Consider the following 21,646-nt stretch of genomic DNA (forward strand, 5'->3'; position numbering starts at 1 on the left):
AAAAACTGGAACAGAAGACATCCAAAATGACATAAACTGCCACTTCAAACTATCACTAGAAAAATTAAAGCATTATCTTATGGTCTTCATAAATTGTGTCTTATCTAACTGTATAATATCCTAATACAGGGCAGTTAAAGGATCTGCAAAACTCCTAAAGCCATGTGCAAAATTACGCATGAGCAATTATCCATATTTTCATCAAATTCTAAAGATGGGTGTGATTCAAGAAGTTAAAACTATTTAGGTCATACTTTAGAGAACATGAAAAGTGATCAATTCTATATTATAAGCAATTAATAGCCAATTTCAAAAACAAATTACTAGCTACAAAAGCTCTGAGAAAAAGTTATCATAGAGACTGAAACTAAAATATTACATTAACAATAAGGGAAAGAAGTTACATTCATGGGTCTATGAATTTCCAAGATTATATGTAGTAATGGTAACTTTTTAAAGTATTAACATTCAACCAAGAGTTTTGATCAGAAGTTTAATGTGTTTTTCAACCTAAACATATGGACTTAACAGTGTGTAGTAAAATCTGTCTCAGTGATGGTTTTCTCATGTAAAAACCCTTTATTCAGAGATACAGGCTTCCAGTTACAGAATGAATAAGTCACACAGATAAAAAATACATCAAAGAAAATATAGTCATTAGTATTGTTAATAATGTTGTATGGTGACAGATGGTAGCTACACTTGTGGTGAGCATAGCATAACCTATAGAGTTGTGCAACAGCTATGCTGTATACCTGAAACTAATATAACATTGTGTCAACCACACTTCAATTTTTTTTAAAAAAGATGAGAAAAGGGGCGCCTGGGTGGCTCAGTCCTTAAGCGTCTGCTTTTGGCTCAGGTCATGATCCCAGGGTCCTGGGATTGAGCCCCACATCGGGCTCCCTGCTCCGCAGGAAGCCTGCTTCTCCCTCTCCCACTCCCCCTGCTTGTGTTCCCTCTCTTGCTGTCTCTCTCTGTCAAATAAATAAATAAAATCTTTAAAGAAGAAAAAAAAGCATCTTCAATTAATGTAAAACTTAAACAAGATATATGAATATACTTTCTGAATTTGAAAATTTAAAAATAGCTAATTAATTTAAAACATTTCTCAGGGCACCTGGGTGGCTCACTAGCTTAAGCATCTGACTCTTGATTTCAGCTCAGGTCATGATCTCAGGGTTTTGAGATGGAGCACCACATGGGGCTCCCTGCTCAGCAGGGAGTCTGCTTCTCCTCTCTGCCCCTCCCCCGGCACATGTGCACCCGATGGCTCTCTCTCCCTCTCTCAAATAAATAAAATCTTGAAAAATACATATATCTATAGATCCACATCTGTGTTAACTGAATCTAAACAAGAAATTCTGTTTTCCAAGTATCGAAAGAAATACCACACATCAACCTTTAGCATCTCCAATGAATAAAAATACCTAGAAATAAAGTTTTTCAATTAACATCTTATGAATTCAAGAATAAGTGTTACATGTATTTAAAACTACCAATTAGCCCTAACTTATGCATTATAAAAGAAATAAGTGGTCATATGGATTTTTAAATAAATTGGAGGTTCTAATATTTTACGGCACTATATTAAAATATAAAGAATACTATCAGCATTTTATTATCAAATTTAAAAATGGACTATAGGAAGGTATTTTGCTATATCATTATCTGCCAAATCAAATACTGGTTGTTCTAAAAATAAAAAGTTCCAAGCTTGGGAAATAACCTCCTAATACTAATAAGCTAACAGAAATGCTTCCATATTGCCTTTTCTTGAGAAATAAAAGCTTAAAAAAGATTCTTCTCACCAGATCTCTGAAGCTTTTACAAACATTCCTCCTATGCCAATTGTTGGATATCAATAATCATAAACACATTAAGAAGTACCTCTGTAAAGCAACTATCTTTAACCAATCTATTAAACCCATCTATTTTATCAATTTAACTATTTCCTACTATCCCAGAAAAGGAAAAAGCAAAAAGAAAACTGTTAATTGAAAAAATTATACACTCGTTATTCCAAAATCTACTGTGCGGTGATTTATAACAGATTTAGCTTTGCACTAAACAGTCATAATAGTCTCTATTCTTTCCACCATTCAAGTTGATAAGATTAAGGAAAGACAAAGATACTTACCTCTGTTTCCCATACTCCTTCCAGAGGCAAATCCACTTCTCATGAAATGATCTCTTCGAGAAGGTCCATCATCCATTTCTAAATCAAGTAACAATTTGAAGCAAGTCAAAGTAAGTATCGTGATGGTACTCAAACTTTAAACCTTTTCAATGGGCCACCCCACACGACAAAGGAAGAATTCTATAAGTCAATAAGAAAGACAAACAGCCTAGTAGCCTACCTAAGGTAGTTCTCCAAAAGAAAAATAAATGGTGACTAAATCTTACTCAGTTAAACAAAATGGAAATCAAAGGAAGGAGATAGCTTTTTTCAATCATATGATTGACTGGAAAACAGTTTAAGTTTGCTAATACCAAAAACCACCAAGGACATAGGGAAACAAGCACAAATCATATACTATAGTAAAGCCACAAACTATATCTTGATCCTAGCTTTAAGAGAATATACTTTTTGAAAGTATATTAATTTCTCCTCTGGATAAACAAACCAAATTGTCACAGAGAAACTAAATCAGTACTTAAATCTCTGTATCATGCCTAGATATAGTTTTATAGGTGAGCTCTACCAAACTCTCAAAGAACAAATCATTCCAGTGACATATAACCCTCCCAGGAAAGAGAAAGAGGAATTATTCCCCAACTCATTCCACCAAGTCAACCTAACTTTGACATGTCAAGGACAGAAGAAAATCTCTCTTACTCACAAGGAGATGTAAAATCTCCATAACAATTATTAGGAAAACAAATCCAATAGGAAACTGAATAGATAAAACATTATGACCAACTGGGGTTTATTCCAGTATGCAAGAGTATTTTAACATCACAACATCTTAAAAAGGTAATTAACAATATTAACATATTAAAAAGAAAAAAACTATCTCCATAGATAAAAGTACATGAAGTAACTCAACATGATTTATGACTTAAAAACTTATAATTAGGAGGGGGAGGAGTAGGAGACCTGGATTTCGTCTAGTCCCAGGAATTCAGCTGGATGGGGATCAAACCATTCTGAACACCTACGAACTCAACAGGAGATCAAAGAAAAGAATAGCAACAACTCTCTGAACAGAAAAGTGAACACTTTCTGGAAGGTAGGACGTGCAAAGAAGTGAATCGGAGGCGATATTCTGGAGGATAGACGGCGGGGGAGGGGGCCGCTGACGGCCGCTTCTGGCAAGTGATAGAGCAGTGGAGCTCAAAATTGGAACTTTTAGAAGTCTGCTCCGCTGAGGGATGTCGCTCCAGTGGCTAAGCAGGGGGTGGAACCCTTGCTGGGACAGTGTGGTCTCAGGACCCTCGCGGTCACAGAAAGACCAGGGGTGCCTGAGTGCAGCAGAGCTCCCAGGTATTGGAGCGAGGAAGCCGGCTGCAGAGACGGAGCCGAGGAGTGGGCACTCAGCTCGAGGTGCCATAAACCGTGATCCGCAGCAGTCAGGCCACTGCTCTTCCAGCAGGGACCCAACAAGCGGCAGATCCGGGGAGACCCCCCCTTCCTCCCCAGGGAGGAGCAGCGCAGGAACGCACTGCAGGGATCTTCTGGGTTTGGAGACTCCACACGGGGTCATGTGCCAGAGACAGAAACGCTCGGTCACAGGCCGGGTGAGCACGGAGTGCGACGGAGACGGGGGAGACGAGAGTGATTGACTCCTTTTCTCTGGGGGCTCACTGAGGAGTGGGGCCCCAAGGTCTCGGCTCCTCCCGGGCATTTTCATTCTTGACCACCAAATCTGTAGGGAAAGCTTTCAGGGAACAAAAGCTACCAGGAGCAAACCCACCCGAGCAGATTACTTAGCCTGGCCCCTGACAAGGGTGGGGCAATTCTGCCTCCGACAAAGACATTTGAGAATCTCTGCAACAGCCCCCCCCCCCGAAGATCAGCAAGAACAGCCAGTCAAGACCAAGTTCACCGATCAATGAGAACAGCAAAACCCCAGAGCTAGGGGAATACAGCACATAGAATTCATGGCTTTCACTCTGGAAAACAGTATGAAGGTTCCTCAAAAAGTTGAAAATAGAGCTACCATACGATCCAGCAATTGCACTACTGGGTATTTACCCCAAAGATACAAATGTAGGGATCCAAAGAGGCACATGCACCCCGATGTTTATAGCAGCAATGTCCACAATAGCCAAACTGTGGAAAGAGCCAAGATGGCCACTGACAGATGAATGGATAAAGAAGAGGTGGTATATATATACAATGGAATATTATGCAGCCATCAAAAGGAATGAGATCTTGCCATTTGCAACGACGTGGATGGAACTGGAGGGTATTATGCTGAGCGAAATAAGTCAATCAGAGAAAGACATGTATCATATGACCTCACTGATATGAGGAATTCTTAATGTCAGGAAACAAACTGAGGGTTGCTGGAGTGGTGGGGGGTGGGAGGGATGCAGTGGCAGGGGAAAGACATTGGGGAGGGTATGTGCTATGGTGAACGCTGTGAATTGTGCAAGACTGCTGAATCACAGATCTGTACCTCTGAAACAAATAATACAATATTTCTTAAAAAAAAAAAAAGATAGCAGGAGGGGAAGAATGAAGGGGGGGAAATTGGAGGGGGAGACGAACCATGAGAGACTATGGAGTCTGAGAAACAAACTGAGGGTTCTAGAGGGGAGGGGGGTGGGAGGATGGGTTAGTCTTGTGATGGGTATTAAAGAGGGGATGTTCTACATGGAGCACTGGGTGTTATACACGAACAATGAATCATGGAACACTACATCAAAAACTAATGATGTAATATATGGTGATTAACATAACAATAAAAAATTAAAAAAAATAATTCATGGCTTTTTCCCCATGATTCTTAAGTCTTTCAAAGTTAATTTTTAAAATTTTTTTTATTTTTTTCTATTTCTATGTTTTTAGTTGAATTTTTCTTCTTCCCTTTTTCAGCCAACATCTTATCAATTCCTTTTTTAAAATCTTTAATTTTCATTTTTACAGTCATTTTATCCCTTCATGGTATTTAACCTTATTTTTTGTGTATATATAAGTTTTCCTTTCTTTAAAATTTTGGGATACAGTTTCTTCTAACAGACCAAAATATCAGACAAATTAGATTTTAAACCAAAGACTATAATAAAAGATGAGGAAGGACACTACATCATACTTAAAGTGTCTATCCCACAAGAAGATCTAACAATTGTAAATATCTATGCCCCTAACATGGGAGCAGCCAATTATACAAGCCAATTAATAACAAAATAAAAGAAACACATTGACAATAATACAGTAATAGTAAGGGACTTTAACACCTCCCTCACTGAAATGGACAGATCATCTAAACAAAAGATCAACAAGGAAATAAAAACTTTAAATGACACATTGGACCAGATGGACTTCACAGATATATTCAGAACATTCCATCCCAAAGCAAGAGAATACACATTCTTCTCTAGTGCCCATGGAACATTCTCCAGAATATTTCACATCCTGGGTCACAAATCAGGTCTCAACCGGTACCAAAAGATTGGGATCATTCCCTGCATATTTTCAGACCACAATGCTTTGAAACTAGAACTCAGTCACAAGAGGAAAGTTGGAAAGAACTCAAATACATGGAGGCTAAAGAGCATCCTACCAAAGAATGAATGGGTCAACCAGGAAATTAAAGAAGAACTTAAAAAATTCATGGAAACAAATGAAAATGAAAACACAACTCTTCAAAATCTTTGGGATGCAGTAAAGGCAGTCCTAAGAGGAAAGTATATAGCAATACAAGCCTTTCTCAAGAAATAAGGTCTCAAATACACAACCTAACCCTACACCTAAAGGAGCAGGAGAAAGAACAGCAAATAAAGTCTAAACCCAGCAGGAGAGAGAAATAATAAAGACCAGAGCAGAAATCAATGAAATAGAAACCAAAAGAACAGTAGAACAGATCAATGAAACTAGGAGCTGGTTCTTTGAAAGCATTAATAAGATTTATAAACCCCTGGCCAGACTTAGCAAAAAGAAAAGAGAAACGACCCAAATAAATAAAATCATGAATGAAAGAGGAGAGATCACAACCAACACCAAAGAAATACAATTATAAGAACATATTATGAGCAACTATATGCCCGCAAATTAGAAAATCTGGAAGAAATGGATGCATTCCTAGAGATGTATAAATTACCAAAACTGAACCAGGAAGAAATAGAAAACCTGAACAGACCCATAACCAGTAAGGAAATTGAAGCAGTAATCAAAAATCTCCCAACAAACAAGAGCCCAGGGCCAGATGGCTTCCCAGGGGAATTCTACCAAACATTTAAAGAAGAATGAATACCTATTCTTCTGAAACTGTTCCAAAAAACAGAAATGGAAGGAAAACTTCCAAACTCATTTTATGAGGCCAGCATTACCTTGATCCCAAAACCAGACAAAGACCCCATCATAAAGGAGAACTACAGACCAATATCCCTGATGAACATGGATGCAAAAATTCTCACCAAAATACTAGTCAATAGGATCCAACAGTACATTCAAAGGATTATACACCACGACCAAGTGAGATTTATTCCTGGGCTGCAAGGTTGGTTCAACATCCGCAAATCAATGTGATACAATACATTAATAAAAGAACAAGAAACATATGATCCTCTCAGTACATTCAGAAAAAGCAGTTGACAAAGTACAGCATCCTTTCTTGTTTAAAACTCTTCACAGTGTAGGGATAGAGGGTACATATCTCAATATCATAAAAGCCATCTCTGAGAAACCCACAGCGAATATCATACTCAATGGGGTAAAATTGAGATCTTTTCCCCTAAGGTCAGGAACGTGGCAGGGATGTCCACTATCATCACTGCTATTCAACATAGTATTAGAAGTCTTAGCCTCAGCAATCAGACAACCCAAATAAATAAAAGGCATCCAAACTGGCAAAGAAGAAGTGAAACTCTCACTTTTTGCAGATGATATGACACTTTATGTGGAAAACCCAAAAGACTCCACCCCAAAACTGTTAGAACTCATACAGGAATTCAGTCAAGTGGCAGGATATAAAATCAATGCACAGAAATCAGTGGCAATCCTATACACCAACAACAAGACAGAAGAAAGAGAAATTAAGGAGTCGATCCCATTTACAATTGCACCCAAAACCATAAGATACCTAGGAATAAATCTAACCAAAGAGGCAAAGATTCTGTACTCAGAAAACTATAGAATACTCATGAAAGAAACTGAGGAAGACACAAAGAAATGGAAAAATGTTCCAAGCTCATGGATTGGAAGAACAAATATTGTGAAGATGTCAATGCTACCTAGAGCAATCTACACATTCAATGCAATCCCTATCAAAATACCATCTACTTTTTTCAAAGAAAGGAACAAATAATCCTAAAATTTGTATGGAACCAGAAAAGACCCCGAATAGCCAGAGGAATGTTGAAAAAGAAAAGCAAAGCTGGTGGCTTCACAATTCCGGGCTTCAAGCTCTATTACAAAGCTGTAATCATCAAGACAGTACGGTACTGGCACAAAGACAGACACATAGATCAACAGAACAGAAGAGAGAGCCCAGAAATGGACCCTCAACTCTATGGTCAACTAATCTTCGACAAAGCAGGAAACAATGTCCAATGGAAAAAAGACAGTCTCCTCAACAAATGGTGTTGGGAAAATTGGACAGCCACATGCAGAAGAATGAAACTGACCATTTCCTTACACCACACACAAAAATAGACTCAAAATGGATGAAAGACCTAAATGTGAGACAGGAATCCATCAAAATCCTTGAGGAGAACACAGGCATCAACCTCTACGACCTCGGCCACAGCAAGTTCTTGTGAGACATGTCTCCAAAGGCAAGGGAAGCAAGGGCAAAAATGAACTATTGGGACTTCATCAAGATAAAAAGCTTTTGCACAGCAAAGGAAATAGTAAACAAAACCAAAAGACAACCAACAGAATGGGAGAAGATATTTGCAAATGACATATCAGATAAAGGGCTTGTATCCAAAATCTATAAAGAACTTATCAAACTCAATACCCAAAGAACAAATAATCCAATCAAGAAATGGGCAGAAGACATGAACAGACATTTCTGCAAAGAAGACATCCGAATGGCCAACAGACACACGAAAAGTGCTCAACATCACTCGGCATCAGGGAAATACAAATCAAAACGTCACACCAGTCAGAATAGCTAAAATTAACAGGTCAGGAAACGACAGATGTTGGAGACGATGCAGAGAAAGGGGAACCCTCCTACGCTGTTGGTGGGAATGCAAGCTGGTGCAGCCACTCCGGAAAACAGTATGGAGGTTCCTCAAAAAGTTGAAAATAGAGCTACCCTATGACCCAGGAATTGCACTACTGGGTATTTACCCCAAAGATACAAATGTAGTGATCTGAAGGGGCACCTGCACCCCAATGTTTATAGCAGCAATGTCCCCAAGAGCCAAACTATGGAAAGAGCCTAGATGTCCATCAACAGATGAATGGATAAAGAAGATGTGGTATATGTATACAATGGAATATTATGCAGCCATCAAAAAATGAAACCTTGCCATTTGCAATGACATGGATAGAACTAGAGGGTGTTATCCTAAGCAAAATAAGTCAGTCAGAGAAAGACAATTATCATATGATCTCACTGATATGAGGAATTTGAGTAACAAGACAGAGGATCATAGGGGAAGGGAGGGAAAAATGAAACAAGACGAAACCAGAGAGGGAGACAAACCATAAGAAACTCTTAATCTCAGGAAACAAACTGAGGGTTGTTGGAGTTGAGGGGGGTGGGAGGGATGGGATGGCTGGGTGATGGATATTGGGGAGGGTATGTACTATGGTAAGCGCTGTGAATTGTCTTAAGACTGATGAATCACAGACCTATACCCCTGAAACAAATAATACATTATATGTTAATAAAAATTTTTTTTAAAAAAGTAGCTTAGCTTTTGGCACACAGTAAACAGGAAAGGGAAGGTGACATTACAAGGACAAGGACAGCCAGAAAAATTAGCAATTCTCTAAACGCCAACTTCTAATGTTTGCCAGGCTCTCTCCAAATATACAAGATGAGAACAGCCATGCTTAAGCTGGTTCAAATTTTAAAGCTATGCTGTGTAATACTACCATCCTTAGCCATATGTGGCCATTTAAATTCAAAATTAAGTTAATTAAAAATAAGCAAAATCAAAACTTCAATTCCTCAGTTGTACTGATCAGTCACATTTCAAGTGTACCCTGTGGCTATATTAGTGCAATTAAAAAATATTTCCATCACTGCAGAGTTCTAACGAACAGCACCGGTCTAAGATTGGTAGTTCCCAAGCTGTGGAACAAAGATATCAATGGAAAAAGGAGTAAGGTGTTCAGTCATGTTTCCATCTTGAATCAACATATAAAGCTGACTTCAGTACAGTGGTACTCAAATACTTAAGAAAGTAACATATGTAAGACACTGCAAGCTCTTAAGAGTCAACAGGAATTGTTTTACCCTCAAGTAACAGACTAAAATATCCTTTACTCAATTAATTGAAATTCCTGTATATGTTTCCCAGGATTTCTTCTATCTTTTGACATTTATATTACTTCACCACTACTGATTTTTTTTCTCTCTCTTCATCTGCTGTAATTTCAAGTAACTCTTCATCTAACCCATATTGCACTTAAGATCCACATGATACTTGTCCATTTGGTTACTATAGTATCTAGATCCACACTTCTCCCAAATTCTATGACAAAAACCCAAATACTAAGATGGAAGGCCAAAAATTAAAATTACCATAGAAATAAGTGTGGGGGAGGCAAGAGGATAAATGATTTCCTAATAAGAGCATGGAATCTTGTATTCTGAAACCTCACTCAAGTCAAGCAAATTTAATTAAACATGTACGAGCTATACTGTATTATGCCTATTAGTAAAGAAAGGGTCAAGAGTATAAAAGCTTTGTAAGCACTGTAAGCACTGCTTAACTAAAACGCCTATGATGCTGTATCATGCAAGCCTTAGCCACACTTGGAATTGAGAATGAAAACCTGATATGGTTATATTCCTACATGGCTTCATCTATTTTAATAAATTTTCAACCATGTCTGGAGAGAAAAACAAATTCTCATTATACGTAATTTCTTTCCCCAACAGTTATATGACCTGTTTGGCCAAATAAAATAAAGTACAATAGATCTAATCAAACAACACAAAGTACTGTCTCCTTCAACAAAAGCATTCTACATTGGTATACAGCTTTACACTTTACAAAATGACTTTACACCTCATTTGATCTTTATCCTTATAACAACCCTGTTAGGAATCAGGGTAGGTGTTGCCAAGTTTGTTTTTAGAAAAAAACGAAATTAAGTAAAAATCCCGACATAACAGAACCTATAAGTGCTAGGTCTAGAAGGCAAGATTTCCATCTCAAAACTGTGCTCACCTATACCCATTCCAAAAACAATTTAAATTATGTGAACTAACAGCAGACATAAAAAAGAAGAGTAAGCTAACACCCAAAAAGAAAAACTTAAGATCCAAGTAGTTTATTACCATCAATTCAAGATAGCTAATTGTTACTAGATGTGTACAAGAAAATTATCATTTGAGGACCACAGATACCAGGCATAATGCTACATTAGGCCTTTATATATATTAACTAGCTTATTTAACACATATAAACATAAAAGGTATTATCCTCATTTTAAAAATTAGAAAACACATAGTTTAGAGAACCTAGGCAAATTCACCAAGGTCATCCACCAGTATGAAGCCTGGACTTCAATTTGAACCCAATTATCAGACTTAAACACCTACTTATTGAAGACCTGTACACATTCTCTACAGTAAATCTGTGAGAAGCACCTCCTACAGTAAATCTGTGAGAAGCACCTCGCCATCTCCAGATGGTAAATCAGAGGACAAAGTTAAAAATAATTTTGGAAAAGACCCCATTAGTCATTCAAATTTGAAAAGTAAAACAGAGGACAGGTACAAATATTTTTAGGAGTTACAGAAAGCAGCATGCAAAATTTTTAAAAAGGTCAACGTAGAGTCTTAAAATGATGGTCCAAAAATAGAAGGTTCTAATAAAGAATTAACTCATCTTGTCTTCTTTGCTATTAGCATACAGTCAAGAGGAAATAGGCAAATTACTCTCTTTCAGTTAATTTTTTTTAATCATTTTAGGGATTGCTGCTCTCACTTTCATGAATTTAATGATACGCCATCACTGAATTTTATCAGGTTCAATTCCCATCATAATAAATACATAGTAAGAGAAATATCAGTTAAGAAGTCCATGATACTAATAAATGAAGTACAGCTATTTTTCTTTAGTGCTCTGAAGCCTATCAAAACAAATCAAAAGAAATAAAAATAAACTCCACTTAAAATGAAATTAGATTAATGAAAGCAATTCCCATTAAATGACCGAAGAATATGTCCCACATATAATCACATTTGGACCAGATCCAGGAAGGAGAAGCAAATTTTGAACAACTTAAAAAAAATCCACATATTTAACCCCCAAGCAAAAGAACAAAGAACTATGGTACTTCACTATGAGCTCTAGTTCTCCTGTAATCTTCCATCCTTTCTCCAGAGTGATCCGCTTAACCCAAGGTGAAAGGGAAGATGAGAAAGACTTGGTGGCAAAAGTTCTGAAACAACTTCTCAGTATTTAGGGCTGCCAGCTGTCCTAACTTCTAGTCCCCTTCATTATCCCAAGTAGCTCAAAGACTAAACATTTATAAATCATCAATGTTCAGTCTTCCAGAGATAATGTAATTATGAAAGTAACGTGCACAAGAATTGCCTGGGAATCTTGTTAAAATGTAGACTGTGATGCAGTAGTTCTGGGTGGACCATTAGACTCTGCATTTTTTTTTTTTTAAGATTTTTTTTTTTTTCATTTGAGAGAGAGAGAGCCCGCACAAGCGGGGCGGGGGAAGGAAGGGCCCGAGGGGCAGTGGGAGAGGGAGGAGAAGCAGACCCTCCGCTGAGCAGGAAGCCCGGCACAGTGCTCTATCCCATGATCCTGAGATCATAACCCGAGCCAAAGTCAGATGTTTAACCAAATTAGCCACCCAGGCACCCCTAGACTCTGCATTTCTAGGAAATTCACAGGTGACATCAATGCTACTTGTCTGTCAACCGCATTCCAAGTAACAATGTTCTAAAACATCCAAACAATAAATTCTCACAGATATTTAACAAACACTCTTTATAAGATGTCTACTAATCTGCTCTTCATTCACTAGATGAAGCCATTTACCTTAAAAAGGGTTCCATCTTTTTGCCTTAACCCATACCTGATGATGAAGCTGGAGTCCTATTAAAAGTGTCTCCATTTGCTCCAGAAGAATACCTATCCTGTAAGAGGGAAGAAAAGATTCATTTTCTATTTTGAAAATAAAAATGCATCATCATAAATACTATAAAATTTTAATAACTGGGCTTTGTTCCAAACAAAACAAAGCAAACTGTAAGATTTCCGGGTCACTCATTACTTTATTAATTATTCCAAAATCTCTTCACTTTAACGCTGAATGCATAGCATTTTTTTAAAGATTTTATTTATTTATTTGAGAGAGAGACAGCAAGAGAAGGAACACAAATAAGGGGAGTGGCAGAGGGAGAAGCAGGCTCCCCGCTGAGCAGGGAGCGCAGGACCCTGGGATCTTGACCTGAGCAGAAGGCAGACACTTAACGACTGAGCCACCCAGGCGCCCCAAATTCATAGCATATTAACATATCACTTAAAACAGCGATGAGCAAACTAGAGCCATGAGCCAAATCTGGTGGGCCACCAGTTTTCATAAAGTTTTATTGGAACATAGCCACCCTCGTTCATCTAGGTATGTCTATGGCTGCTTTCCCACCACAATAGCCAAGTTGCAACAGAGATCATTAAGCCTGCAAAGAATAAAATATTTACTCTCTAGCCCTTTATGGGAAGAGTCTGCTGACATCTGACTTAAAAGTCTACCCACCCATATACCTGAAAAGTATAATTAAGTATTATTATTATATAAATAAAATCTGACCAAAGTAACACTGAATAAATCAATGCCTGTCAATATACAATATATTTTTTAAAGTTCAGTATTTCACAGTATACTCAATAATACTGCACAGAATAAAGTAGAACACAGAAGGAGATTAAGAGGTAACATTTTCTACAGCAAAGTTTTACAGGTTTTTATTGTTAACACTTCAGTTGTGGGACGTACGGGTGGCTGAGTCGGTTAAGCGTCTGCCTTCGGCTCAGGTCATGATCCCAGGGTCCTGGGATCGAGGCCCACATTGGGCTCTCTGCTCAGCAGGAGCCTGCTTGTCTCTCTCTTCCCTGCTTGTGCTCTCTCTCGCTATCTCTGTCACTATCTGTCTCTGTCTCTCAAATAAATAAAAATAAAATCTTTAAAAACAAAAACAAGGGGTGCCTGGGTGGCTCAGCCGTTAAGCATCTGCCTTCAACTCAGGTCATGATCCCAGGGTGCTGGGATCGAGTCCCACATTGGGCTCCCTGCTCGGCGGGGAGTCTGCTTCTCCCTCTCGCACTCCCCCTGCTTGTGTTCCTGCTCTCGCAAACTCTCTGTCAAATAAATAAATAAAATCTTAAAAAAAAAAAAAACACTTCAATTGTGTTGGAGCACCTGGGCAGCTCAACTATTAGTTGGTTAAGTGTCTGCCTTTGGCTCAGGTCACCATCTCAAGGCCTCAAGGTCCTGGGATCGAGTCCTGCATTGGGCTCCCCACTTGGCAGGGAGTCTGCTTCTCCCTCTCCTGCCCCCCCCAACACTTGTCCTTGCGTGCACGCACTCTCTGTCCCAAATAAATAAAATCTTTTTTAAAGAAACTTCCATTGTGTTTATATAAAGGGAAACAAATTAATGTGTTCATGGTTTTTAAAAAGGAGTTCATTCTAAAATAAAGAAAACATCACTGATGCACTAAAAACAATATACCTATATATATATACATTCCAAGTACAGTATAAAAACAAAGAAGTGGTTCATGTCAGTTACAGAATATTCATAGTTAATTTTAATCAAACTTGTCATAGCAACAGTTGAAGACTGTTGCTGATGCTCTCAAATACTGGCTGTCCCATTTTCCCTACCTTAGTCTCCAAAAAATGTATTTGCTATTATTGTGTATGTATTACATTTGCAGTGGCATATTTGCATTTCTGTGGGGCTCAGAAAATTCAACTTTTGTTATTAAATCAACAGCTAAATGTCAAATTAATCTGGGAATCTTTCAACATTTTTCAGTGTATCTCTGTGTTAACGACAACTTGAATAACTTTTTTTTCTCACTTGGAACTCCTAGGATGCCCTTATCATCATTAACTGACTTCTTAATTTCCCCTCACATAAGCTTCCTCTACTTAGGACAAAACTTACAGAACAGAACTCCCAAATTCTTGCACATGAAAAGCAGAATTCAATAATTTAAAAATGACAGGTGACCTCAAACTTACAGATGATATCTTAATTAAATGACAACATTAGAATAGTCACAACATTCCTTCAAATGAGTTCCTTTAAATAAACCAAAAGCTAGAGGTAGTGCACTAGTCATACTTATTTTCTAAAATTTCTTTCACAAAACACTAAATGACCTGAAAAACTACTTCTATAAAGCTCAAGAGTCATCCAAGTATTTTCTGAGTTATTCAGAACAGAAAGGCAATACACCATCATTGAAATGCCTTGGGCTTTTGGTAATTACTACAGTAGAAAGTTCCAATTTATGATTACCATAGACATTAAAACAAATATCCTGTGAGATAATTAGGTTTTTAAGAACCTGACTGTGATGAACTAGAAAGTCAGAATATAAGACATAGCATGTTTAAAATTTTTTTTAAATAAACAATTAAGAAGAGTGATCCAGTTTTCCTTCTTTAAAGTGAAATTCTGAAGACTTTTTTTTCTTTTCTAGTGGCCAAAGTATTATTGGATGAAGAGAATCCAAAAAAGGGCTGGTTTAAGTGTTATAAAGCTAATAAGGGTAATGAGGCACTTTAGCATTCAAGAACTTAAAAACTATTAGTATTAATCTTCAAGCTGTGGAATTTAAAATCCCACATACACAGAATTTAAAAATTTCAAGGCAAATTTTGAAATAAAACACCATAAAAAAAACCTTAACCTTTTTCATTACCTTAAAAATAAATTAACTTCATATTCCCCTTAGCTACTGTACCATTTCTCTGCCCCTCTTAAAGCAAAATGTCAACAGTTGCTGCCTCCACTTTCTTATACCCCATTTTTTGTTTAAGCCACTCAAGTCGGGAGTACCCAGGGTAAATCCCTTTAAGTCTGTTTTACACCATGCAATTTTACCCAATCTCAAAGCTTTAAATCCCATTAATACGCAGATAATTACCAAATTTGTATCTATAGCCTTGATCCCTCTTCTAGGCAACAAATTCGTATAACCTACTGACTGGTATCTTTACTTATGCTTTCATAGGCAACCCAAATTGAACACAACAAACACAACATTCTTTGTTTTGACCCCTCCAAAGCTTGTACATCTGTTGGCTAACTGAACAAAATATAAACAAATAAATAAATAAATAAAAATAAAATGTTGGGGCACAAAAAAAGAGAAAAAGCTTGTACATCTTTCACAGATCCTCCATTTCGGCAAAGGGCACCATCATCCATCTAGTTGCTTAAATTAAAAAAACCTATGGTACAGCATAGGGAATATACTCAATGGTATTGTAATGCTATTAAATGGTTACAGATGGTAGCTACACTAATGAGCACACCATAACATACAGACTTGTTAAATCACTACTGTACACCTGAAACTAATGTAACATTGTGTGTCAACTATACTTCCTTAAAATAAATAGAATTTAAAAACTTAGCCATCATTCTTTTTTTTTTTTTTTAAAGATTTTATTTATTTATTTGACAGAGAGAGACACAGTGAGAGAGGGAACACAAGCAGGGGGAGTGGGAGAGGGAGAAGTAGGCTTCCCGCCGAGCGGGGAGCCCAATGTGGGGCTTGAACCCAGGACCCTGGGATCATGACCTGAGCCAAAGGCAGACGCTTAACAACTGAGCCACCCAGGCGCCCCAGCCATCATTCTTGATTACTCTCTTTCACTCCCCATATCCAGTCAAGCCAGTCCTATTAACTCTTAAGTCCACAATTACTTTCAGTCTCCTCTCCCTCTCCCTCTCCTCTTCCCTTTCCCTGAGTTCATTTTCTACCACTGTTGTCTTATCTCAGTGTACTTTAGCCATACTATCTATAGTGAGCTGAAATATGGACACCCAAAGACATTAAGTACTAAGCCCTGAAACTTGTAAATGTTACCTTATTTGGAAAAAGAGTTGTTGCAAATATAATTAAATTTAGGATTCTGAAATGAGGAGATTACTCTGGATCATCTGTGTAGGCTCTAAATGTCACCACAAGTGTCCTTATGAGAGGCAAAAAGAGTTAAGAGAGACACACACAGGCAGCTATGGGAAGACAGAGTAGAGATGGAGCCACAAGCCAGAGAACGCCTATAGCTACCAGAATGCTGGAGGAGGCATACCTCCTAGAGCCTACAGAAGGAAGATAGCCCTGGTGACACCTAGATTTCTAACTTCTGGCCTTGGAAAACTAATACCTTGTTATGCACTTTATCTATCATGTTCACCACTATCCCCAACACCTAATAGGGCTCAATAAAAATTCACTGGATGATTCAAATAAGCCAAGTTAGAATTTTCAAAATGTTTTACACATAAGGGTTCTCATATGCAGCTGCAAAGAATCCATTTGCATTTTGGTGAACACATTTCTTTTGACCTTGTATGTACTCAGTATTTTCAATTCTGGAATATCACTTTTTTTTTTTTTTTTTTGGTCTTTTGTGTTTTTAAGCCAATGAATACTTCCATCAACATGGTAAGGTTTTGTTTGATTTTTAACGTGGTAAGGCTTTGATCTCAAAAACCTGTCAGGTCTGCTATCCAAATGAACTTACAGATGAACAGTTTGTGAACCCTGAAGATGCCTCTTCCCTGTCCAATGTGGGATCCAATGCAGACAGTTCCATGTTTTCTTTCCCCAGCCCCTTAAAGTTCTTAGCAAATATCTCTTTCATCTTATACCCAGAATCCCCTGAAATGCATCAGAGTATTTTATCAATTTATACAGAATACCAAGATCTCATTTCCTATTCTAGGTTCCATGTCAAATAAAGCTGATAGGTTGTCCAAATAAACAGACCACAGAGGTTATGTCAGATAGTGTGCTGCATAAAATTTTAAAAATTTAAATTTCAAACAAAGCATGTCTCCTTCTTTGGTCTGACACAGAAATTAAAGTCCCAAAATACAGACAATATTATCCTATATCCCTTCTTCTGATTGATCAGTCCTAGCTAGGTCAGCCCCATACACAACCCCAGTTGAAGTCTGGTCTTTTTTCCCTTTCTTCAGCAATTGCTACATGAAAACATCTAAAATTACTGCAGCTACTTCAGCACTTCCAGAGCTGAAGAACTCCCAACTCCTGAGTCTCACGTATCACACACATACCCAAAGTTCAAGAGAGCTAGCATGTCACAGAAAGAGCATAGAACCTCAAAATTTAGAGATAACTACCAAAGCCAGGAACAAATGTGACGGCTGCAAGAGCTCACAATCTAGGCCCTAATGTCTATATGTGAGAGCATTTTCCAAATAAGTTATTTCCCCAAACAAAAACATTTAACAATCAAAACTCATAGTGAAATCATCTACCCCATATTATGAGAGAAACCTAGAGCAAATGAGGACAGAGTATAGACAGAGAAAAACAGAAAACAAAAGGCTCTCTAGTTTCACCTTCTCTCTGGAATGAGACAATCAATCTATCAGTCGACTAGAATCCATTGGCTGTAAGCTATTGATCTTTTTCAAAAGGATTCAGTTTTCTCTATCTTCCAGACCTGCTCCACCGACATTTCTGCCATCTTTGCAATTTCTTTAGCCTTCTCCTCAGCCTCTCCTTTCTATCCCTCTATTCTCAACTCCATTATTTAGATTTTAAAGAAGAGTCACAGATCTTTCCTCCAGGCTTGCCACCTGGACTTTTATTTGGATAACCATTTTGACTGGCTTCCACAAGTTGCATGCATTTAGCAAGAAACAAGAATTTCTCTGCTTTCTAGTAAGATACACAATATCCTCCCACATCTTGGTGGTAATTATAAGCAGAAACTGCTCACAATCTTCCTCAGGCTCTAGCATTTCAGCTTCCTTAGTTCTGCCAACTCAATGATGTCCAAGGGCCACATTTTTTCCTGCTACTTCAGAACCATACTGCAAATGTGAAGAGAGAAGCCCCAAACTTTATTTTCTTATCTAGACAATTATTATAAACTTTGCTACTACTGCTTAATAAAATTATAATTGTGGGGGCACCTGAGTGGCTCAGTCAGTTAAGCATCTGATTCTTGATATCAGCTCAGGTCTTATCTCAGGGTCGTGAGTTCAAGCCCCGCATTGAGCTCCACACTGGGCGTGGAGCCTACTTAAAAAAAATTTTTTTAATTGTGGATGGACCAATTATCTCAAGCTAGGTTTGCTTTAATCCCAAGAGTATTTGCCTTCTGAAATGTGCCACCAAAAAGGCAGATAGATGAGACAGAAGCAATCACTGTGGAGACTTACTCCTATGGTCATCTAACAAGCAGCATTCATTACACAGCTAGTAAGCAAACCCAGTACCTTGTTATTCACCATACTTATCCACTCCAACACTCATCTCAAAAAGCTTACATGCAATGTGCCATTGCCTAACAACTGAGATGTATGGACTACATCATTACTAGATTATCAAATTTTTCTTAACCTCACATCTTTCACTGTTCCACACCCAGGTGGTACACCAACTTCAAAATCTGTATTTGGGAAGTTCCAACAGCCATCAGAACAGTGGCCTATTAGTTCAAAATTATATACCCATAAAAGCATGGGTAAATATTAAATCTCCAAAAAAAGATCCTGAAAAGTACTCAGAAAAGGTTGATCAGATATTGTCTGATATCAATCCAAGACAGTTGCAGAGCCAAGACAAATTTTAAAAAACAAAAGCCCAGCTGTCTCTTAAAATAGAAATTCACAGTCGGTTAAGCGTCTGCCTTCGGCTCAGGTCATGATCCCAGGGTCCTGGGATCAAGTCCCACATCGGGCTCCCTGCTCCGCGGGGAGCCTGCTTCTCCCTCTGCCTCTGTCTCTCTCTCTGTCTCTCATGAATAAATAAATAAAATCTTTAAAAAAAAAAAAAACAGAAATTCAGAACAGCCAATCAAAATGGTACCTTTAAGTGAAACTAGGCTGAATAAAAGACCTCAGATCTCTCCCACACATACATATCATATATTCATCCTCACTTTCTGCACTTTTTTTTATCAACCAAGGCAGACAACAAAGCCATTGATTGCACCATGTTCCTTCAAGTCAACTAGGCCAGATAACTAATTGCACAACCAGCACCAGGAATTAAGTTTGCAGACAATGCAAAAAAATTACAAATTGGCCCCACACAAATGTATTAAGAATCATAAGGTAAAATTAGCATTAACATTCAACTTAGTATTCCTAATATTAAGAAACAAGGTAGGTTACTAAATAGCAAAAATATTTCAAGAAAGGTAAACTGAAAGTTCTGACAGTCAACCATCCCCAATTTCAGACATCCTATGCAATAAACATGCACAACATGCTACAGTCTAGTGTAGTTTTGAAGAATACTTAATGAAGACAAAAATCTCAGACTAAGAAGAAATAAAAATTAGGTGACAAAGTTCAAGTGAAAAAGTCTGTATCTGTGAATTAAACTTTGTAATATAATAAACCTGAGAACCAGGGGTAAAAGGAACCATAAAATATCTTTTGACCGAGTACTTTCTTTCAAAAATGGAATTACTTGATCAAAAAATAAGCTGTAGATATTCATGACAACATTACAGTGAAAAGCTAACATCTTAAATTCCCACCAACAGAAAATCAATTATATTATGGTAGATCCATTCCATGAAATATTATGTGACCATAAGAAATTACTTCTACGAAATTAGTAATAATATGGAATAGCGCTGAAGAGTGAAAAAGCTGGAATCAAAAATACTATTATGTATATCACTGGGGGAAAAAAAGAAGAAAATTTACTAAAAATTTATAAGAGTGTTTGTGCTAATAAGACTGTTAAGTGATTTTTCTCCTCTTTTCCCAATGTTGTAATAGAATTTTATGATGGGCAGAGGACTATAAAAAAAGTAACACACAAAAGATGTCATTTCTAAAGTAAGTTCCAAATAAGGAAACATGATAAATTCAGATTATTATCTTTGGTATTTTGAAATAAACTTTACATACCGACCAAATCCAGTTAAGACAAATATAGGATTATGCATTTTATATGTTTGTGTGATGTAATAACTTCCACAAAGACATCACTTGAATTTTTATTTCAAAATAAATGTTCGTGTTCATCAAAATTGATCAACAAAATGCATAAATGCAAACTAGAAATTCTAAAAGAAAGAAAAGAAAATCAACTTTTGGAGACATTTTCAAGTAGATTACACTTATGCAAAAAACAATCCCTTAAAATATTTTAACTTCTAAATAAATATATATATTAACTTCTAAAATGGAATTTTTTAAAGTCAATTTTCAAGTCAGAACTGAAAGCCAAAAACCTACTCCAAGGCCTCTTCTTGTAAATTACAATGTAACTCTCCAAAAGCCACTAAGGAAAAAGATCTGAAGATTTGTACATTTGAAAAGCAAGGTGCTGATACCATCTCAATCAGCCTAACAGACTCATCTTGAAAGAAGATGTATGAAACCAATTTTCAAAATTCAAAGTATCACCCAACACCAAATTGTATTTTTCAATTTTCAATACAAGTGTCTCTCAGACATATTCAACCACATTTGTACCAGCCTGCTTCCACCCACAGTAAGTCCTAAATCACCGACATTTAAATTGTTAGTAATATGACATTTATTTTAGTTAATTATCAAATTACCTATTTTATTTTGTTTGAGGCTTAGAGTGCCTCTTCCTCATTGTCCCTAAGATAGTTAATAACTATCGGATGGAGATAAGCACAGCATACTGAAACAGGCTGTAATTTATAACATTCCCACCACAGTGATTTTTCAACTTCAATAAAATCTGTAGCATTTAATAACCACAAACTTTCAATGTTACTACCTTCTCGAATACAGGAACATAGGAAGACATATGAGGTTTGATTATTTCTGCTTCCCAATCTTCATCTCCCATGGTGGCTTCCAGTTCTTTTTTTACCTTAAAAAACAACAACAACAACAACACACACACATTTGGCCTGTTAGATCAGAATCATATATCTAAAAGCATAAATTATCATAATTTCACATACACCTCCTGAAACTACTGAACTAGCTGCTGATCTTCCCCAAAACTGTTTCCAAAAAGAGGGAAGTCTTGTTTCTTACCTTATACCCATCTTTTTTACCTTTAAAAATGAGTTGAACAACTTAATCATTCTAGTAATCATCATG

The 21,646-nt window shown here is 37.2% G+C and overlaps 1 protein-coding gene across 1 annotated transcript in view; it reads right to left on the reverse strand.

Moving 5' to 3' along the window:
- The window catches only part of DDX4 (DEAD-box helicase 4), a 71,267-nt gene extending 49,865 nt beyond the window's left edge, over nt 1-21,402 (reverse strand). Inside the window, exons 1-3 of the mRNA XM_036065685.2 lie at nt 21,315-21,402; nt 12,395-12,455; nt 2,141-2,218 (exon numbers count right to left, since the gene is read on the reverse strand). Coding sequence (XP_035921578.1) covers nt 2,141-2,218; nt 12,395-12,455; nt 21,315-21,386 — 211 coding nt within the window. The 5' untranslated portion in view covers nt 21,387-21,402. The remainder of the gene's footprint in view (nt 1-2,140; nt 2,219-12,394; nt 12,456-21,314) is intronic.
- Nucleotides 21,403-21,646: the final 244 nt, after the last annotated feature.

Source organism: Halichoerus grypus, chromosome 2 (assembly GCF_964656455.1).
Source record: "Halichoerus grypus chromosome 2, mHalGry1.hap1.1, whole genome shotgun sequence".
NCBI classification, from domain to species: Eukaryota; Metazoa; Chordata; class Mammalia; order Carnivora; family Phocidae; genus Halichoerus; species Halichoerus grypus.